This window comes from Manis javanica, chromosome 16, assembly GCF_040802235.1.
Source record: "Manis javanica isolate MJ-LG chromosome 16, MJ_LKY, whole genome shotgun sequence".
Taxonomy (NCBI): domain Eukaryota; kingdom Metazoa; phylum Chordata; class Mammalia; order Pholidota; family Manidae; genus Manis; species Manis javanica.
The window spans coordinates 41,450,657-41,465,677 of record NC_133171.1 but is presented as its reverse complement, the minus strand read 5'-3'; the positions used below and the strand labels follow the sequence as shown (position 1 = coordinate 41,465,677).

Genomic DNA, 15,021 nt, shown 5'->3' with positions numbered 1-15,021 from the left:
CACGTCTGATATTTCCTATTCTTTTCTATTCACTTTTATTCTCCTTAAGTGAAATATAAATGTGGATCATGATACATTAAACTGACTTAATGGCTCTCTAATAGATCATAACCCATTTGAGAAATACTGAGAGACCATTCATTCATGAATTCCACATGTACTTATTGTCTACATTAGGCCAACTACTGTTTGAAGTATTAGAAAACAGCAATGAATGGAACAATGAAAATTTACATCCTTTTAGGGCTTCATTCTATTTCAGGGAGACAGATAATGACCAAGCCAAAAAGCCACATACATTGTATGTTATATAATGAGCTCTAAGGAGAAAAACTGAAGCAGGGAGGGTGACAGGAAGTATTGGTGAAGGTTTAGGTCTGGATAGGGTGACTAGGGAAGTCCCCACTAGGAAGATGACTTTTGCATAAAAACCCGTAGGAGGTAAGGAAATATCTGCAAATATCGGCAGAAGAGCTTTCCAGGTGTAGGGAGAGAGCGAGGTTGGAAGTGATGTAAGAGGGGTAGTGGAGGCCAGATTTGTAGGGCGTTGGAGAGCACTGAATATCTGTGCTTGTTAAATTTGCCTTAGATGGAAGGCTGATGGAGGCTTTTGAGCGGGTAAGTGATATGATCTATCCCACCATTTAACAGTCACTTTGCTGGGTGGGACCGTTGGTACTATCTCAAGTCATACATCTCCCTCACAGAGCAGTCACAAAGGCCCACAGTTGCATATCTTTGCTTGGGACTCTGGTTCCCATACAGTTCCTTACATACCCTGATCTGACCATTTTCTCACCCCTCCTGTCTTTCCACTGTCCCCTAGAACTCAGTCTGTCATCAGCAAGACTTCCTACCTCCAAATTCTCTTCTCCAAATATCATCTTTACCTTCTTGTGCTAATAAAAACTAGCCATCCATGTACACTGCTTTCCCAGCATCCTTCTCTAGTGGAAACTATTTAGAATTGCAATATTTCTAGAATCTCTCTCCTGGCCTTCGTGCATCTCCATATCAATAGGTGTTTCCAAGAGGTGGAAAGAGGTAGCCATTTCCATATCAATAGATGATTATAAGGCAGGTGGAGAGCGAGCACCCGCAGTACTGGAGGGGTTTTGGTGGGGCTGTGGCAGCCACGTCACGGGAGACACGGGCAAGCTGGAGCAGACAACTGCTTGTAAGCGATAAACGCGTTTCTCCCACTTTACTTCTCCCTTTGATTTTGCAACAAGGGTTTATTTGCCCTGGGCTGCGAACATATTTTCCCCAGGAGTTAAATTTCCGCATTTTCTGTACTACTGGACCTGAAAGTATTATAAGTGTTATCCTATATCCCATGGGGGTGGGGGAGTCACAGCTGTTGTTTCTTTGTCTTCCTTAAAAACACCCACTTCCTTTGAAGTGTAGGTGACATACTATGCAAATTATTCCTACTGCTTTTTTCATTCATTTGTAGACCTCAGGATTAATATCTTATTTGCTAAAGTTGACGTGAAATTCAATGGTCAATGGCCATCACAACTCTTATCATACTTTTTGGTGATTTCAAATTCCACAGGGAAAATCTCTTTGATAACTGGGCCTCTTAGACCTTTGACCTCCTAATCTCATCAATTCTACATTTTTCTTCCCACACAAAATTATCAAATCATAGTCATTTTTTGTTAGTGATAATCTCTTCTCAAAACCTTTATATCACGCATCTCCAGAACCCACTTATCTTTCCAGCTCACACACATGATGACAGTGTGGTAGGTGGCCTTTTCCAAGGATGGCCACAACAGCAGATCCCACGCCGCATGCTCTTCTACAGGGCAACTCCGTCACTCTCTCAAGAGATGGGGCCCCACTGCCCTCCTCTTGAATCTGAGCTACTTGGGTGACTGGTACGCAGCCAAGTGCCTATGGTTGACGTGGTGCCCTGTGGCCCCTGTGTCTAGGCCAGCCCAACCACCTCTGCCTTGCTCCCTTTGCAACACTTTTCCTTGGAGTCCTGAGCCACCATATAGGAATTCTGACTACCTTGAAAACATCATGCTGTAGAGGCCACATTTAGACGCTATGTTTAACAATCCCAGCTGAGATTCTCCCTCAGAAATCCGAGGCTTGGTACTGGTCATGTAAGCAAAGAAGCCATCTTAGAAGTCTTTGTTCTACCTCCAGCTATTTCAACCCTCGGGCATTCAAATCACTCTCAGCTGAGGCTCTAGACATTGTAGAGGTGGGTGCAGCTGATCTCACTGTGCCCTTTTCAAATTAGTGACCCACAGAATCCATGAGAATAATAAAATGGCTATTGTTTTATGAAACTATTACTAAGCTTTATGGTGTTTATTATACAGCAATAGATAATCAGAACAGATTCCAATTTAAACCAATTCTCTGACGGCACAAAGAATTGTGATCTTTTGACCTTGTCAGTCTTTTACTATGATGGTGATGAGGAATAGATCCTCATTGCTTTTATTGTTTGGCTTAGTTTATGTGGAAGAGACAGTTAATGCTTATAAATAATCCATTTGCTCTCCTACCTTTTCTATACTCCTTTGCAGTTAGCTTATGGCCATATGTCTAGTTCTGGCCAATAGAATGTGATAAGGAGCAGCTGTATCACTTTGCCTACAAGGTCATCAACAGCCTTCAGATGATCAATTCTCAGTGCTCATTGGACAAAATTTCTTAGCAGTTTTTTTAACAACCGAGCTCTTGTTCCTTCCTGAAAATCTTAACTTGGCTGCTGGGACACGATTCTCCTTTGGTTCTCCTGCTTTCTCCCTACCTGATCTTTCTTAGTGTCATTTTCTCAATCATCTGCATCTTCCCAGTCCTTAAGCATTGGAACACTTCCAGCCTCAGATCTCAGACTTCTTTTTTCCATATATATCTTTCCAGTTGATCTTATCAGATTCCATGATTTTCATTATTAGCTATGCCTTGGTGAATCCAAAATTTATATTTCCTACTCTAACTTGCAGATTTTACTCCTATCTTGATTTACATACTGTCTTTTATAGCCCACAATTTCCCACTTGAAAGTTTAATAGGAATCTCTAACTCAGCAGATAGAAAACTAAACTCTTGATATTTTCTCCCACAACTTATGCCTCCCACAATCCCATGATTACCCTAGGACAGTAGAAGGGGAACTGCTTTCTATCAGTTATTCAGTCCTCAAAGCTCAGGGTCATCCCTGAGTCTCCTTTGTCTTACATACCATATCCAGTCCTTCAGTAAATCCTGTCAATTTTTTCAAACAGATATCCTGAGTCCCTTTTTACCATGGTCACTGCTCCCAGGCTATTTCAAGCTACTATTATTTCCCATTAAGATTTTGCAATGACCTATACATAGTCTCCCTATAACCACTCTTGCTCCACTGCATACTGATTTCCATACTGTAGCCAAAGATGCCTTTAAAATGTTAAGTCAGGTCACACTCTCCTGTCTCAAAATGCTCCAGGTGGCTTTCCATCTGAAGTATTGAGTCTAGTGCCTTATGTGACCTGACTCTGTATTGCCTCCCTAACTCCCATCTCCTGGTACTTAGCCACTTGCCTACTCTGCTCCAGCCACGGCTCCTTCCTTGCTCTTTCCTGACATGATGCAAGGTCCATCTCAGAGCCTTTGCGTGTATAGTTTGTCAGAGACCCTCCTTTCTCAGGTTGCCACATGGCTCCTCCTTCACTTCATTTGGTGCTCTGATTCAGTTTCATTCTTTAGAGAGCTTTTCTCTGACCGCCTATGCTCTTTTCTCTTATCCTGCTTTATTTTTGTACTTCATATCACTTAACAATAATATACTATAGCTTACATTCATTTGCTTATTATACAGTGCCGTCCCTTGGCAGGCCTAGAACGTAAGATCCACGTGAGCATCTTGATCAGTTCCATTCATACCTTTTACTTCAGAACCCCAAATACCTGGAATATAGTAGATGCTTAATAAATATTTGAAGAAATGGATAAATAAGTGAATATGGATCTCAGTTCTGGATGGTAAATAAAAGTCTCATGTCTGGAAACTCTGTGTTCACCTGAAAGAAACAAGCCACCTACATGTGTCCAGCGGCACCAAGTTGACTAGAGTATGATTCCCAGCATATGAAACAAATTGAGGATGGGCAGCAAAAACGATAGTGAGCCAAGGCTACTAATGTCCGTGGCAATCATCCACAGAGCACCAGCAGATGCGGCAGGAGTCGGGCCAGCATCGGTGTGCAGTAGGGAGCCCATATTTCTCCTCCCAGAAAGAGGAAACACATCCCCATAAAGCAAATGAGGTGCAAAAAAGGCTGACAAGGAGCTGTAAATTAAATTAGTGGCATTCTCACCCTTGTAAAGAGAAAGGATGGTAGGCTGGAGTTAAATGGGATCATTTAGGTGTGTGTGTGTGTGTTTCTTTGTTTTAATGCCTATGAGACTGATTTCTCTCTTGAATATTTTATTAGAGAATACAAATGCATATAATCATTTTCTTTGCTAAACCTAAATCTGAAACATACAACCTGACCAACATAAATTTACTTATGGGGACACCTGGACAAAATAAAAAAATTGGTGCAGGCTTAAAAAATACAGGATATAGAGATACAGAATATATTCTCTGAAATGACCTTGGGGCTATTAAGCAGATGCCTGGTTACAGAAAGAATAAGCCAATGTGGAAGGAAGACAGGTTGTTGAAAATAAGATGGATTAAGAGTAGAACACCATAAGTGACACACACACCTTCAGGAATAAGTTCTGATGAGGATGAATTGTTTGAATCTTGGAGCATAATGGAGTAAATATTCACTACCTCAAAGAAATCCTTGTAGGAAGATAGGAATAGAAATTGAAGTTTACAAAAAGCATTGGGTTCCTTTCCCTTAGAGCCAACCAACTTTGGATTATGCAGTTTGGGTCATATAAACTGTAATTCATCAAAGGACTAGTTAGAACCGAAGCTGTGTGTACCACCATAAGATATTTATCTGCCAAACTCAACTTATTGATGGTCCACATCACATTTCACCTCACCACTGTCACAGAGACATGGTTTGGGTGGCTGAGGCTCTGTGCGTGAGGCTGTGATTTTTCAATTCTGAAGCTTCTCTCTCTCTCTCTCTGACTTAAAATGAAAAATGAAATAAATAATATTATAGGATTTTCAAAATTTAAGACTTTAAAAGTCCAAATCCTTCACTTAATATATGAAAACTGGAACAGAGAGACCAATAAAACCCAAAGTTGGTGGAAAAGCTGGGATGACAGCCCAGACTTCTTAGCCCTGTGGAATATTCCTTTCATTTCACTAGCTCTCAGTCTTGATACCTGTGTTGTTATGGTCATTTTACAAACAAAACCAAACAAACCCCCCCCTTGCTCCATCAAGGATAAAATAAGTATATATTTACAGGTCTATTGTTGTTATGTTTTCAGAATACAGCAGTAAACATCCTTTCAGAATATTTTAAGGACTTGAATTGCAAGAATACTGAAAAGTGACTATTTACCAGGCTTCCTAGAATCTATACCTACACTGTCCAGACTTAATTTATTATTTTAAAGATCACTGAGAGAGACAAAAGTGTGTTGCAGGGTCTGGACATTTTCCTCACTGTGCCTCTCAGTGTTCCCAATATTTATTTAAAGAATGAAGATATCACTCTGATGTTGTAGAGCTATTTTACAAATCTTACAATTTTGCATCACTACAGACAGTTTTTCTCCTTGTTTGTATGGAATATATAATTCCATATATTATACAATTTTCCTGATAAATTTTTCCATCAGATAATTAGAATGTCACCTGTTTTAGAAAAATTCCTACTAGGCTTTACACTTGCAGGTGTTTACTTTGTCAATCTTGACTGGGCCATGTTTCATCTGTGAATCATGCTGTACGATTCTTACGAATCCTATATTATTATATCAAGTCAAGAGACTGAGCCCAAAAAACAAAACAAGTGTAAATGGTTCAAGTCTAGACTCATCCTTGACACTGGCCAAAAAGTTCACATAATTCTCTGGGAAAAAGAAGAACGCTTTTTATAAATGAGATGGATATGCATATAATGATGATATGCAAAATTAAGGAAAACTCAGTTTCTTGAAGCCAAAGGCAATTTTCTGTCCATCACTGAATTCATTTCACTTAACACACTAGGTTAACTACAAAGACTGTATAATACTTAGAGAGCATTTACTATATACTTCTAGTTTCAGGGATATTTTATTACACTTAAAAAAACAATTCTTTGAAGATGATACGATTATTATCCTCATTTTATACAAGATGAAACTGAGGCTTACCAAGATGAGATAACTGAACAGGGCCACAATGAAGCTGGGTTTCCAGATAAAGAAGTTTGACTCCAGCACCTGCAGTATAAATCCACTTTGCAGTGTTGTTCTAAAAAAGGTTTGTTAAGGTGAAAACAAAAATTACTGGGTCACCTAGGAAACTTTCTGACCACATGCCTGTGTCTTTTTAATTTAATAATGAAACTGGAATTTGGAGCTGATTTTTACCAGGTGAGTGAAAAGCAATTATTTTGTAGCTGAAGACTCTCCTGTTCATGTCAGTTCACCACCTACAGGCCATTTTTACAATTCACCTTCCAAGTCACTGCATGCAGAGAATTCTATCACATCTGCCAGAACTCTCGCAATACCACCGATGTCACCATTATCATCTCTTCTGGTAAGTTCCAATGGTCTTGCTGCTCAGCCATCACTTACTTTTCTTCCCAGACTTGATCTTCTCTTTTGCAAGAATGCATGCATGCACATGCACACATACTCATTCCATTTCCAAGACCATTTATGTATGTCTGGGACAAACTTAGAAGAAGAGTCATCTTAATTGAGAATGCTCATTACTTATTTTCCCAAGAGATGAAAAAAATTAGAGGATACATCTTAAAGTGGCAGCAGGAAGACTTTAGCTTATATGGAGATGGGAAAATGTAATATATTTTCTGTTAAATCTTGGAAATTTTAATGAAGGAATTCTTGACTAGAACATATCAGTGGGTCTCAGAATTTTCACCTCTTGATATTTGATCTTCACCACCATCAACTTGAGAATGGCAGTGAATATGAACTACAAAATTTTGTTTTGAAGTAGGTTTTGGATCTCTTTAACTCTATACCCCATAATCCCAGACCCATGATTTTCAAAGAAGCTCAATAGGAACCCCAGTACTGTGTAATTTAAAAAAAGCATTTCACAGCATTAAATTCCCTGACATAAATGGGAAGACGACTTGGTCTGCCTATAATGTCCTGAATAGCCCAATAAAGTGAAACAGACATCACCCCAGGTAAATTTCACATAATCACACAGATGCACCAATGCAAAATTAAGACAGATTTCTGCCTGAGAATTCAAGAAATGTACTACCTTGCCCCAAACTGGCAAGAATCCGATTCCCCCAAGGATGGATAGTTACCCATGGCGAAGAATGGGATTCCCAGCAGGGTGGAGTTGTACTTCCCATCCGTGATGAAGAAGATCCCTGCGGCGGTGACGATGGAGATGCACACCGTGAGCACCCCCAGGAGGCCCAGGAAGGGCTTGCTGCGCAGACAGTCCTTCATGGAGCTGGAGAGGGTGGCTGTGGTCAGGATCAGCACAAGGCTCACCAGGACCTTGCTCCTGGCCAGGATGCTGGTCTTATGAAAGTCCCTCCAGAGGCTAAAGGAGGCTAAAGAGTGGAGCTGGAGGCCGTGGTGCTCCTGCTGGAGCTTCCTCATCAGCTTACAGAACTCGTTTTCCCACTTCTCCCCTATGAGGTCTTGGGTGGCAGAGCCATAGGTCTGGAGGTAGTAGGTGAGTTGGACGGCTCTGGCTGACTTGATCCGCTGGTCCTTGCTGTTGGGTACTTCCACTACCCCGCCCAGCTGGTGTCCAATAAAACTGTTCCTCCCATCCTTGAAAACAAAAAAGGGGAGACTTCAGTCACCAGAGGGAGGCACACTGCAGGGAACAGATCTGCTCTCTAAGTGAAGGAACGCAAAGAAGGCGAAGGTAGGCTCTAGCAATTGTGGAACCGATGTGGATGGAGCGGCATGTTAGGATTTTATAGTCAACCTTTTGGCTACGTGGGTTACATGCAAGGTGATCAGGACCAGAAAAATGCAAAGAGGATTATGAAGCTATATCAGACTCGCCACATGCATAGGAAAATGTATATAAATATTATTTTGATCTCATCCATACTCTCATTCCCATCATTTCCTTCTGTCACAATCCATTTAATTTCTTTGTGCAGGATCAGGTTTTATGATTTAGTTTTAGCCAAAAATGAAGCATGGCATGAGTTAATAACATTTCAAAAATTAAAATAATAATTCATTAAATAAATATATGCTAAGCTTTCTAGGGTTTGCACACATACTCACACCAACACACACAAACATGGCAACGTCCATACTCATTCTCTATATTCTGTGAGCACAGCTGTGTATTGCAGAACAAGAAAATGTCATTTTCTACAATTAATTTAATAGTGTTGGAATGTTTTCTAAGTATGATGTGAGCACCTACTCACTCATTACAACGTTCCTCCCAAACACCTGTCTCAGTGGACAAATGCCTCCCCAAATGAGACTGATAATGTTTCAGGTGGATGTCAAAAGTCATCTCAATTTCAGAATTTCACATGAAATGGAGTGGAGAAGATCATGAGATTATAAGAGTGAAACATTTATAAGAGAAGCAACTTGAGAAGCAATTTAAGGCACACGTATGTGAACACCAAGTTGGTTAAACAGATTCTGAGCAGTAATTTCCTACCAATGTGCCTTAACACTGAGAAAGAAATCCCCATCAGCCATCACCAAACTTTAATCAATTTGGTTGTTTTATTTTTGCCACACTGTCATTTACTTCAATGGTGATGGCCATCAGATGGAATACTGAACCCAATAGCAGGTTGCAAGATACAGTATAATACTGAAAATAGGCTGCAGGCACTGGATGAGATGTAGGCACAAAGGTAAATTTATGCCATAAATAGACTGTTGTTTGCTAGCTGAGGCAAGACATTTATCTCATGAGAATATAAAAGGCTACAGTCAGAGCAGGAAGTAGTTCTTTCAAGAAGGGTAGTGTGGAAGGGCAAACTAACCCAACAGTGTGACAGTTGTGATTGTTTTCACAGATCTGTGAAGCATTGTATACTCAGACACTCGTGTCACAATGATTGTGGACTGACTTACTCCAGACACCTATATATCCCAGGTACTTGTTTGCATCTGTATTATTAACATGCACCACAGCCACCCTGATAATTGAGTGTGTGTTGCATACTCAAAAAGTCTGAGAAATTCACAAGTACAAATGCAGTTAGGTTCATCAAGAATTGAGAGAAAGAAATGCCATAGCCATGCTGCCACATAACCCGTTTTCCTCCTACATGCTAAATAAAAACAATCTTTATATTTAGCTCACCCTGACTAACTCTAAATAAAATGTATATTTCTAAATAAAAATTTGATTTGAGGGTTTTCTGCCACTTTGCTTAGTGCATCTCCCACTTCTACAGCAGGCTTGTAAATTTCCCATCTTTTTTCCTTATAAAAACCAAATTCCAGCTGTAGGTTCCTAAGGCCCTCTCTTGAAATCTCAGGAGTTCTCTAAGGAAGTGCAAGTGAAAAGGTAGGAAAGATTCCAAGAAGGAGTGGAGATCGGGTCCCGTGCTGAGAGATTGTGGAATATGGTTTCCAGGCCTTGGAACAGGCCATGCTGCTCCTCAATTAGATTTGTTAAGCTTGGTAGAATTTTTAGCTCCACCCTTGTTTCTGTTTCTTGGAAATCCCTTCTGGGATGTTGACTGTGCTGTTGATTATTTGAAAGGAAAAGCACTTTAAAAGCTGTGTTTATTCACTGAAGAATGTGTAGTTCCATCTGTCTTCACTCATTTCTGTCATCAAAAAGATTTCTCAGGCATCCGTAGGGGAACATAAGATTTATGAGCCCCCCAGGCCTTGTTTGGAGATGATAAGGGATCAAAGAGGGTGCTGATAACGTGTCTCCACAAAAGCCAACATTTTAAAGAAGGCGCAATATAGATTTTTAAATAATTGATCTTCACTGGGTTTGGCTAACTGCTTACCCTCCTTTTGAAGTTGTATGATTTCCATTTTTTATAAAAATTACTTCCCAAAAGATATGCTTTCATCCCATTATATTTAAATCAATGTTAATAAATAGAATGAATTTCTCTCTCCTAATCTGCTCTATTCCATGCACCAAAATAAAACAAACAAGGTCATTGGATGTATTTGAATAAAAAGCTCTCCTGAAAGGTCCACATCTTGTGCAAGGCCACTGACCCAATCATCCTACTCAGTATGGTCCTGAAAAATATACTTCTCTACATTATTTGTAAAGGAAAATCCACTATTTTTGTAAGGGGTAGTAGAGGAGTTTGTTAGTTTTCCAAACTAACCAATTCATAAGCATGTCTTTGTAGGAGAAATGGAGAATGAATGTAACATGTACTGTAATTGTCCTCTCGGCAGAATGTCCTGGGACATGTTAAGAAGTCAAGTGAGATTAATGGAGAGAAACAATCAGCAGTCAGCGGGGATGCATCTCACACTGACTGAATAAGAAACTCTTGACTGGGTCATTTCTCCTTCTGGTTTTGGTTTTCTCATCTCTAAAATGAGCAGATATGAATATATGAGTAAATATCTCCATGATTTGAAGAACTTTTTCAGCTTCATTATTCTATGAGAGTACTACCTATGAAGGTACTCTGGAGATCTGAATGTCAGAAATGATATCACAACAGAGCCAGGGATTATTTTTACATCTGAACAAAATCTTTTCAATCACCAGTTAGCACTGTTCTGTTTAGTAGATAGACAAACACAGAGGCTCAAGAGACGGCAAACCTGCTAGTCAAAGCGATGTATCCAGGGTTCCAGCCCAGTTCTTTTGATCCAAATTCAGTACTTTCTGGAATCCAGGAGGGGTGGGGGTGATTTCAGAGAAGCCACTTGGCTCCTGCTCCCCCACTAAATGCTCTTTATGATTAGAACTGATTCATGTGTAGGTCCCCTATTTTCAATATTTTTCAAATGCCTGCCATTGAACACATATGCTGATTTAATTTCCTTCTTTTGCAATAAACTCCTATACAAATTATGGAATTCCTTTAAGAGAAGAAATCCCTTTTATGTCCCAGAGAAGATAAATCTTACAATAAAAACATGACAAGATGGTAGCACATTACTTTCAATGCTCTCCTGTCTTGGTGTTTCACTGAATTGAAGTGACATTGCTCACATGAAATGAACTGAAGTCCCTGACTCATATACTTGTGCTTCTGTTCTCCCTCCATCTGTCCTCCACATTAAAGCCAGAGGATACTGGTGCAGGGCTAAATGAGATCACACCACTTCCGTACTTCAAACCTTCTCTGGCTCCCACTTGCACAAGGACTAAGGTAAGAACCCCTTAGCAGGTATGCATGGCCCTTTGCTGGCCAGTCCTCAGACCTTGTCTCCTACCACTCTTCTGGTCATGGACTCTGTTTCAGCTTTCCTAGCCATTCTTCCTAACTCCTTAAACACACAAAGTTAATTTTTACTTCATAACCTTTGCACCTGCCACCCTCTGCCTGCAATGCTTCCCTCTATTCTTCTTTGGCCAGAGCTACTTCCCTATGGAGTTCTTAGCTTCAAAGAGACCATTTGAACACATGATCTAAACTAGACCCCTCCTCCCCAGGATTCACTCCGTCTCAGAGCTCTATTTTATCTTCTTCCTATTAGTCATTTTGATCTGAAGTGATCTTAATCATTTTATTGGTTCCTCCGCTTAGAGTGTGAGCTTGTTGAAAGCTGGAAACTTCCTATCTTGCTCACAGATGAGTTTCCTGTGCCTTGAAAAAAGCCTGGTATATAACAGACACTCTATAATATTTAACTCAGTGAGTTCACCCTCAGGTGTATATAACTGATCATACTTCATTTTTTAGAGGTTACTTTGATAAGAACAGGAAAAGTAAGAGACAGCCTAAAGTGTCAGGACAGTAAGATCTCAGATGCAGAGAGGTGCTTATAGAAATTAGAGTCTGCTTCAGAAAAAAACAAACTTTATCCTGTTTTTCAGTCTGCTTTGTCTAGGGTAACATTTCCCCAAAATACATTTCTTCTATTTCCATTACACAGTAACCACACACAATATGCTAGTAAACAGCCAGGCACTTAGTATGTACTTGGAAAAAAGGAATTTGTGTGCAGTGTGATCTGAAGGCAAAAACTAGTATAAGAAGTTCAAGGAACTGAAGAAACTGGTGGGATGTGAGGCTAGAGAAGGACATGGGGCCTTTTCAGTAAGGGCCATGAAAGCCTTATGAAGGAGTTGGATTTACTGTCCTGTGATGAGAAACCACTCCTGAGTTACAAGCAGGGGAGTGACATGACTTACTTTTTATAGTGCGCCTTCATTACACTGTGGAAAATGATTTAGGAAGTAGGGGGTGATTTTAAAGAAAACTGCTGGATAGGAAGTCCCTGCAGTATTTCAGCATCTTGATGCAGCGTGAAAAATGTCAGCTAAGGTACTCTCTGGTAGGTAAATTGTTCCAAGGTGAATCAATAGAATTACAGGTCACAATGCTATCTCATGGCCTTGAAGCATCTTATCATATAATCACTTCAGGAGCAACAATGCCAGAAAAAAATAAAAATCTTGGGTTCCTTGGGTCTTATTTTGTTTACAGCTACTATTTTATAGCTCTGAAAATTACTCCCACACAATCTGTACCTTTATAGTGGAAAAGGAACTTAAACTCTCAGAGATAAGATCAAAGAATAAATTCTTGATGAGATAGGCAAGGGAAGAGACATTAATGTAACAAACTATTATGCAGGGAAAAAAATTAGTCAATGATGCTGTGAAATCACAGGGGAATAGGTGTCATATCTGCTCAATATATGTGCTAGGTTGACATTAAGATACTTTCTGCAACCACAAGATAATCTGGCTGCACAGCTTCTAAAACAATTGTATTTCAAATTTCATTGATTTTTTTTTATAAGGATATTGAAAATTTTTAGATGGTCACTTGTCTTTTATTGCTGAAAAGAAAATCTTCCAAAATCTTCCTTCCTATGTAGATAGTCACATTGTTTTTTGCTTCCTTGTTTGTTTAAATAAGATATTCATCATATTTATTTTCTCTTATATCTTGTTTTGTTCTCCATATCAATTACACACATACACTAGGATTAAAAGAAATCATGATGTATCTTGAATTTCCTCTTTAGAGATTCATATTTACCATTTACCAGAAAAAAAGAAAACAATGAGAAAACGAGTTCCTACAAGGTATTTAGTTTAAAAAAAAGAATAAACAGTCATTTTCAAAATGAAGACTTTAAAGCATTGAAATGCTCTAATACGGAACAAAATAAATATCTTATGTCATATTATTAAGCTAGGAGAGTGCAGTGGAATATTTTTTATTTTTTCAAAGAGGGAGTTTGAAAAAAAGCTCTCTGGTTGAAATGAAATAAGAACGTTAGCCAACCAGAATACAAAATAAGCTTAATAAAGCATTCTAACATATCATATTTTAACACATGGGGTAGACTTAGTTCTAAGACTTAAGATCTTTATTTGCATGATCCTAGACAACTCTTCAGTCACTCTAGGAGGAAGTGCAGTGAATTGACCTCAAGTCACCCTTGAGGATCCATGGGCCTATGGGTGGAAGTCACATAAGCTTATACAGCCACTAAGTGCATAGCCAATCACTCAGCTCCTGCATCTGACTCCAATGCTCATGTTTTTAACACAACTGCACATATGTTTGAATAATTTGTGAATATAGTTGAATGAAAGGAAGTGCAATATAGCAGTAATGTACACAGACATGAATCCAGCTGTCTCACTCAGAGTTCCAGAGTCAACACTGATGAGCTGTGGAAGCCTCTCAAGCAATCTGGACATCCAGGTTATTACTGGTTAAAATAAGAAGCCTAAGGCATTGTGAAGATCAAGTGTGTTAATACATCACGAAACGTTTCAAATAGTGATCAGAAAGTGTTGGATATTATTATCAGCATATCAAAAATTAATATGTGAATGACACTGCTTATTCAGCTAGCCACCTAAAATTATTCTAAATTTCCCAGGAAATGTTTGTAATGTGATGGAAAGAATGCTGGGCACACAGTCCTGACACCTGATTGCAAGTTCCAGGTCCGCTACTTTACAGCAGGGTGACAGAGGACTTGGCTGCTTGGCTGATCTGAATGTCACCTTCCTCGTCAACAAAATAATAGGTTTGGCTTATGTTATCTCTAAATGTTTCATTAGGTCTGTGTTTAACGATTCATCTGTGGTAAAGTCATTAGACACTACAAAGTAGGCTAGAGAAATCTGCCCTAAGGAATAAAAAAAACAGAAATAACAAGGAAGGAGAATGCAAGAAGACCCAGGCTCATTTCCATAGAAACTTTTCATATTCTTTTAAATCTGGGCCCTGTAGCTTTTTCTGTTCTTTTTTTGAATAATTTCTGGAGAAGAATTCTTCTCAAAAGGAAAAAAGACCAAGAATTTACCACACTTTACCTAGATAGAAATCATCTCTCAGTCACCCAGCAGAATTAATTTATTTCTTAGACAGTAAAATTCATTTTCTCTTCAGATCTCTATTCCATGAGTGTCTTCTTTACTGTACTGTGTTTACATAATAGGATAAAGCACATTTAATTTCTCCTTTACTTATGCAAAATCTTCACACAGATTTAATGTGGGGAAGTAGAACTAACATCTAGATTAAATGTGTAGCATACAATGACCACCATTTGTTTCTCTGTAACTCATATTCGTGACTTTACCCTAAAAATCTCTATTAAAAGCAACATTACTATTTTAAGTGAGTCTCTTCTAAAGGGACCACAGTGACCGCAGGGGCAAGTATTCTGTATCAAAGGAGAGTTATCAGGGATGCTGTTGTACCTGGGGGAAGCTGGCCATCATTCAAAAGTGGGGCCATTTGAGGAATGCAG

General features: G+C 39.2%; 1 protein-coding gene across 2 annotated transcripts in view; it reads right to left on the bottom strand.

Annotated features, from left to right (window-relative positions):
* LOC108399973 (patched domain-containing protein 4) overlaps positions 1-15,021 on the bottom strand; it is a 181,230-nt gene that overhangs the window by 124,617 nt on the left and 41,592 nt on the right. For both annotated transcript variants that reach the window (XM_037002712.2, XM_073224201.1), the window contains one exon: positions 7,437-7,917. In XM_037002712.2, coding sequence (XP_036858607.2) covers positions 7,437-7,917 — 481 coding nt within the window. The remainder of the gene's footprint in view (positions 1-7,436; positions 7,918-15,021) is intronic.